Here is a 7,826-nt window from a genome sequence, read left to right on the forward strand (position 1 = left end):
AGACCCTTGACCCATTGTCGGGGTAGGTGTCAGAATACTCATGTATTGATCGCTAAGTATAGGTAAATGTAATATATAAGTATTTATTATCAACTATTTATATATACCAAGTAACATAATAATAGCATTTCACTGTAATGATTTGTATGTCCAGATATTGCATATCGCCGTTCATAGTAAATATATTTATGTAATGTATTTGAGCTGTCGTTTAAGTTAATATGTAATTGTGATATATATATATATCAAATAGTAATGTACACCTGCTTGTGAGATTAGATAATTATACATTTTATTCCTTTACATTGCATTGTCTTTTCTGTATTCATTGAATAAAAGACCGGAACATGAAAGTGGTATCTTCCCTCGTTTTTACACGTATGTTTTAATACGGAATTAAAATAAGTTATCTTAGTCCGTGGTTTTAGTCCGCATTCCGTGTTTGATTTTGTGTTGCCAGCAAGTAAGTGTGGGACCCCGACCATCTCATCAGCTGCTAGGACCCATCCAGCAAGTACAGAATCAGAATTCAAGGTTACCGACTAGACGTTTCCGGTAAGGCTTGCTATAAAACAGTATTATTGCTTCTATGCTGATGTTTGATTTATTTGACATACCATCTTTTTTACGTGAGAGATATTTTTTATCATCACACATATACTACACATGTATACTAACTCAATACTGCGATACACAGCAGGTAGGACCGGTATTAGCCATTGTGTAACACGGCTTGGGGTTATAAAATAAATCCGAGCAAGTCCGGATGATTCTATTTTGATTTTATTGTGTTTGTTATTAGTTTCGAATCTTTTCAATAGGCGACTGAAGGCCTGAGTAAGGGTTGATGGGTTTATTTTCGTGTACTCCTGTACAGTACGTAAACCAGCGGTTCACATTTGTAAACAAACACGCACGACTGGGTTTAGCTCTACACTAGTGTATAGACCTGTGAATGTGGTGGGTCTATCCCTCTTACATGTGCGCTATTCAATAACATTGTATCGCTTGCAGCTTCGACGTCAGTGGATGCGACTAATATTTGACCCATATGGTATCACGGCATTATCAATAAACATATTTGATCGTCATAAATAAAACATAACGGAGTGGGCAAAGGTTACAAAACTCATCGATGTCCTAACATCATACAGATTAAAATAACGTTGTGTATACATACAAGCGAGGAAGGACAAATAAGGTTTATGGAATAATAGTCAGAGATATAGATCGACCTAGGACAAACAGTTTAATTTCTACAGATGTTATTACAAAGGTATTGACGTCACCAGTGAGCGCTTCATTTACCGACAAAATCAACCTAATACCAACCGGCTTTCCCTTATAATTACATGTATGAAGCACTTCTATTGAGTTATTTTATAATGCATGCAAGCGAAGAAAAAAAGTGTATTTTCCAGAGGCTGTCAACAATTACACAGGATTTTCTACAATATTACAGATTATAATGGTTAGATGAGAGTTTTTCTCATGTGCTGTCTAAGAGAACATATTAATCGGCCGAACTCATTAACAATACCTTTTCTACTGTATTGGCTTTAAATATTTCATTAATATGCGTAAACTTAGAGTACATTTGTCTGGAAGAGGGAGATAATATAGGTAACCTATTTTTTTGCTTCCAATGTATTTTTGTGTCACGTCAAGTGCTATTTATATTCACATAGTATTGCGCTTAACATCGCAAATTAACTGAAATACTACGCGAACAACTATATATACATAAGTAACCTATTATGATTAACTATGGAAACTAAATTCAGCAATGCAATAACAAATATACGTGTAGTTCTTTTATTGTTTGAAACAAAATGTGTAATGATCTCAATGATATGGGTGTAAATAACCTGCCCCGGTATAATGAACTGGGTAATACATTGATGATGTCATATTGGGATCACAAATATTGTCATTAAGTTGTTTTCTTCAGCGATTTACATTAAAGTCGAAGCTGTTACTGTCATATATTATGATATATACATGTATTTAATGGTTTATTTGACTACATGGCCATTTGACCTGTACCAAATCAGTTGTTATGTTCTCGTATGTAGTCTATCATTGTGGGGAACATCATGGTTGATTGATTGATTGTCTTGAGTAATATTTAAATATTGCGTTTTGATGTCGTGTATGAAAGAACGACTATATATGGATTTACCTGGGGGCGACATAGGATTACCAGACAAATATTGATACGCGTAGTTTAAACAGATAGTAGTTTTGATTTTTATTTATTTGTTTTCATTACAGGTCGGACAAATTGCTGAGTGGAAGTCAAAATGTCTGGGGAAGTTCATGCTGAGGGAGGCGTGACGTCAGGAAGTACCGAGGCAAGCCTCACTGAATGTCCTCTCTGTTTACACCAGCTTAGGTGTCCGAGGTCCCTGCCATGCTTTCATTCCTTTTGTGAAGAATGTCTGAAAACATCGATCCTGAGTAAAAGTCCAGAGCCAAACGAGGAGTCATCCTTCCAATGCCCTGTATGTAGAGTTGTCACACTGCCTGTAGACCCAAAACAGAATCGTGATGAGTGGACCGCAGAGTTTGAAGCCAACAAACTTATCATCGAGCTGACGTCACAGAGCGACAGCGATAGCAAGCAGTTTTACTGTTACCCGTGTGGTAAAAAGGGGCAGACGGATACCGTTGCAACTGTCTGGTGGAAGGAGGCCAATAAATATCTCTGCGATTCTTGTAAGAAGAACGATCTGATATCTGAAGATGACACTCTCGTTTCCATTGACGCAGATTTCCTTCCAAAGTCTGCGGTTTGTTCCAAGCACTCTACCGACGTCAGTATGATATGTGATGACCATCACAGCATCTGCTGCCCAATATGTATAGCTATAGACCACAGGCGTTGTGATACAATTCACAAGTATGCTGATTATGTCAAGAACATGAGAACACCATCGCAAATGGAAAACACGCAGAAGAAACTAGAGGATGCGATCGACGCATTGACATTGATTGTCAAGGATATGAAATCCCGGATTCAGGAACTTCTCGGGGATAGGGACGGTTTCATAGATAATGTAAAACAGTTAAAGGCGAAAATAGAAGAGCAACTAAACGGGCTACAGAAAGCGTTGTCCGATGAAGCTCATGCTGTCTTCAATGACAAAAAGCAAGAACTTGACGGTGTCATACGGAAATGTGAGCTGATGAAAGGGTGCATAATGACGACAAAGAGCATGACAGAGACGGAACAAATTAACAAAAACGACATGCACATGGTTCGCACGTTTCAGAAGGGAGAGATTGAGATCGAGGCTGGTCGTAGACTAGTGCAGGAGCTAGCAGAACCTTATCTGACAGCGGGACTGACTCACAAGGTCGAAAAGACCAAAACAGACGAGGACTGCAACGAAAGACGGAGAAACTCTGAGGACGAGAACACTGAAAAGGGAAACGAAACGACTCTGTTGTTGTCAGCATTGTCGTTAGGTACTTTGGAAACGACCAGTCAAGCACGTGCTTTTCCCGTGCAATCTAGTGTCTTGCTGCCACTGTCCCTGTTACAGGCACGAGAGCTGAATGAAATGGAGATCAAAACTTCTTCAGACGATAGTGACTGCAGAATCGCCGGATTGGTTTATCTGCCGGACGGGCGTCTTATTGTGTCGGACAACGGAAATGAAAAACTGAAAATGTTTACAGCAGATGGAAATCTCCTAGACGAGTTGAAGATATCCTACTGCCGGGACATATGCATGAAAGACGCGGAAACCGTAGCAGTGACTCAAAACGAAGAGGGGAAAATAACGCATGTGAGGATCGAATCGAAGAGGAAACTGGAACTCGATTCCGGCATAGATATCATGACCAGCAGAAAGATTGATGCGATTGCCCTAGGCAGAGACTGTTATATTGTTGGTAGCGGATTGAATTCAAGCTCTTACGAAGTCTTCAAAATGATTGGCGATTCCAAGCATGAATTAAATTGGTATTGTAGAACCCCCCAGGGAGTGGCCTATGACCCTCACAATGATACCGTCGTTTATACCGAGTTTCACACGACGGATGACACAGCCTCGGTTATCCGAATAATGCAGGACAAAGATTTGGTCAAGTTGGCTAGAGTCTCTGACCAGGTGTCGGGTGCAACCGGCCTGGATCTGGACCAAGATGGTAATATCTACGTCTGCTGTTCCGGGTCAAAGAAGATCGTACAGATATCGAGACACGGCAATATCCGACCTCTTGTCGACATCAGCGACCCATACAGGATAGCAGTGTGTGGAAGGAAGTTCGCTGTTAGTATGGAAACTCAGAGTACCGTGAAATTCTTTGAAATATTCTGAACTGGTTCTCCCATCGAGAAAAGAAAAAGAGGACTGTATATATATATTCCAATACCTGATTGATTTAGATACTGGAACCGAAACCCGTTTAGCTTCTGTCAGAGGAGAAGAGGTATATATCTTATCACATAGCCGAAAAGCACTTGTTACAGTGTTTATATAAACACTCGGTGTAGCCTGACATATATTTTTCAAAAGGTAAAAAATACATAATGTTTGTAATAACAACTGTATCACAAAAGAAAGGAACAGACCAAAGAGGCGCGATATTCGGATTTCAATAGGGAAACTTGACTGTTTTATAGAAGTTAGTGCATTACGTAATGTATTGAATGCTTAAAATTATTTTAATATGATGTAACTGCAGACATCTTGCTGGTTGCTATGTGTGATGGAGAAAATACGTCACTTCCGGAGTACCTAATTTTGCCTCCAGTTATTTGCTCCCACTTACAAGTAATTAAGTATGAATAACCATGTCATCCGATCTATACACTGTATCCGTCTGCAGATACATTGGTTTTCGAATCGTATGTGTTTTATTTTACATTTGTATTTTGCAACTTCCATAAGTAACGTTGTCCTTGAGTGGCCCAATCATATGGACATCCTTTTCAATCGATTTTAACTGTTGCAAGAATCAAACCTCTGAGTCAAAGTAATCGATCATCAGTGATGTCAAAGTTATCGATAATCATTGAAGTCACAGCTATCGATAATCAATGATGTAAAAATTATCGATAATCATTTCTGGCAAAGTTATCGATAATCATTGATGTCAAATTTATCGATAATCGTTGAGGTCAAACTTATCGATATTTTTTTTCTTTCAAATTGAACTATAATCATTGATGGCAAAGATATCGACAATCATTGATGGCAAATTTATCGATAATCGTTGATGTCAAACTTATCGATAATCATTGATGGCAAAGTTATCGGTAATCATTTATGGCAAAGTTATCGGTAAGCATTTATGGCAAAGTTATCGATAATCGTTAATGCTTATTTTTTTTACATTGACCATGTTTTCACTAAGTATACTTCATATTTAACCAAAAATGTATAAGAATGTTTTCCACTTTTCTTATTTTATGTTATTATTTTAATGCTGCTAGATATTTAAATATTTTATTTATGTCTACATGGGTTTCTCCTTTCTACTTTTAGTTATTTCACATGCTTTTTGGAAGTATATTTTTACGATTTAAGTGATAACTACACGAGTTTTTGCCCTTGTTGGTTGTTTGATTTCTATACCGGCCCCTGATAAAATCCTGCAATATAAGGAAAACAATAAATAAAAGTTCTATGTGGTATTGGCAACTACATGTATGTAAAGAAAAGACTCCAGGTCCCTTTGATGCTATAGAGAAGGTAATGATTATTCAATTTAAATTCAATCTATAACCAAATGCACATTGAATTAGGCATATAGAAATATACATATTGATCATACTTCACAGATATCTTGTAAGGTAATGACTATACGGTGCTACAGTCCCCTGTGGTAGTTATGTAATGAAGGGGTGGCTATCGGTCCGTGTGACATTTATTTACCATAAGGAAGGTAACAATTATACTAGACCCCAGTGATAGCTATATGCTATATTTTGGAGACAACGTGTATGCTATATGACACTCTATGTAGTTATGTGCTATATCAGTCGGATGACGAAGTCGATATGTACATGTAATAGCGCATTCGCATTTCACCAAGACGGCGGGAGTTCGATTGCGCCATTCCACGTGGGTCATGTCCTGGAGCGCGAAACAACTGCGCATTCCGATGGAATGTCAAGAGATGCTTAGTCTCGTTCAACCAGACTCGTGTTGTCCGCGCAAGCTACGCCGAACAGAGAATCTCTTGAATTACAAGTGATCAAGTGTCTGGATGAACGAGACTAAGAGATGCTCATCAGACCATTTATGTTTTTTGAAGGATCTTTGTTGATTTTGGGATCAAAATTAAACAAATAAATTCATTTAACTGAAATCTAAAGAGGTTCTGCAGAAATACTGCTATCATTTCTAGTTATCTATATGTTGGATGTTTACTGCTGTTAATTGTTGTGTCCTTCAGTTCCTGTTATAGAACCGATGTCCGTTTATTTTCTTGTTGTGGACTTTACAACAAGTTCATATTCTACTTCCGCCCAATATTACCGTAATCACTAACGTACATTTTTGTAATGTTGGGCTATATTCATAATTTACCCATGTTTACATATTTTTTTCTTTCTACAGTTATGTTATTTTTAACATTCATATTTATACTTCCTGTATTTAGATGATAGTTACACGAGTTATATACCCTGTTGGTTGTTGGATATCAATAAAACTGAGTTACATATACCTAAGTGTTTGTTATAAATATGATACTGGAAAGAACTTCAATAAAGACGACACTTCATCACAACAAACGTTAATTAGATATTTTGTATACATAAACAAACAAAAAACATCGAAATACAACAAAATAAATCTGTTGACATTTTTTTCTTCAGAAATTGACTATAATTATTCTTTATAAAAAGAAATTAAATCTGGGTAATGTTTGACATTGTTAACACGTGCTTCCTTTACTAAGTAAATGGTTCGGACCAATTTTTGGCTTCCAAATCCAAATCACTGTTTCTTTCATTTATGTCAAAATGAAATGTATTTGTGAGTTTTATTATGGTTGCCACGGTGATTACCCGTTTTAAAATTATACAAATTAGAGAAGTTTGATTTGTTAAGATTTTGAACGGTATTTCTCTTGGAAACTATAGAGGATATTTTGGAACAAGCTTTCCATATGGTAAATACTGAAGGAGAATGTACTAGCGAAAACTTGACAACAATGACTGAACTTTGAAACACCAACTGTATCAAATACCCAGGTCTCTTTTGATAGCTAATGTTATGTTTACCAGTAATGCATAATGGAGATTCCTAAATTTTTGGAGTTTATAACATACATGTATATCTAGACCAAGCCTTGTTACGTAAAAAACTTCAACCGGTCTATCTACATTTGAAAGTAATTGTACACCATTTGCTGCTTGCGAGTTTCGTGATCGGTCACTGGTGACGGTACTACAGCAGGAGTTATGTCCCCTTATCCACTGCAGTTGGAGTATAGCTATCTATATCAATTGATATATGGGGTTTGGCTGAAGATGTTCGCTGAGTCGTTTTTGCTTTCAAGGATACGATATAAGAAAAGATATTGCGGGATTACCAATTACCATCTGCCAGTGAACTAGCACTAGGTGCAAATATTGCATTTCTAAAATCAATGATGTAGGAGTTTAAAACGAAAAAATCAGTTTGGATGAAATGTTTTATATCAAGAACTTTCCATCCTTCCCATTTAAAGTCTGGGCGGGGTAACGTCTTTACGATGTGCATATTTAAACGTTTAATTTGTCTGATATTGCTCTTTATACATTACATACAATGTAGATCCAAACAAACCTACTGAATAAGTTATCAGGTCCCTGTCCGCGTGAA

General features: G+C 37.1%; 1 protein-coding gene across 1 annotated transcript; it reads left to right on the forward strand.

Annotated features, from left to right (window-relative positions):
• The first annotated feature begins 446 nt into the window (after positions 1 to 446).
• On the forward strand, positions 447 to 6,668 carry LOC110461009. The gene is made up of 2 exons (XM_021514268.1): positions 447 to 555; positions 2,275 to 6,668. The coding sequence occupies exon 2, from the start codon at positions 2,304 to 2,306 to the stop codon at positions 4,326 to 4,328; it is 2,025 nt and encodes a 674-aa protein (XP_021369943.1). The 5' UTR covers positions 447 to 555; positions 2,275 to 2,303; the 3' UTR covers positions 4,329 to 6,668.
• The last annotated feature ends 1,158 nt before the right edge of the window (positions 6,669 to 7,826 follow it).

Source organism: Mizuhopecten yessoensis, unplaced genomic scaffold, assembly GCF_002113885.1.
Source record: "Mizuhopecten yessoensis strain PY_sf001 unplaced genomic scaffold, ASM211388v2 scaffold10531, whole genome shotgun sequence".
In the NCBI taxonomy this organism is placed as follows: domain Eukaryota; kingdom Metazoa; phylum Mollusca; class Bivalvia; order Pectinida; family Pectinidae; genus Mizuhopecten; species Mizuhopecten yessoensis.

Excerpts from the sequence above, each read along its gene's own strand:
- LOC110461009 (XM_021514268.1), top strand. The coding sequence starts at position 2,304 with ATGTCTGGGGAAGTTCATGCTGAGGGAGGCGTGACGTCAGGAAGTACC.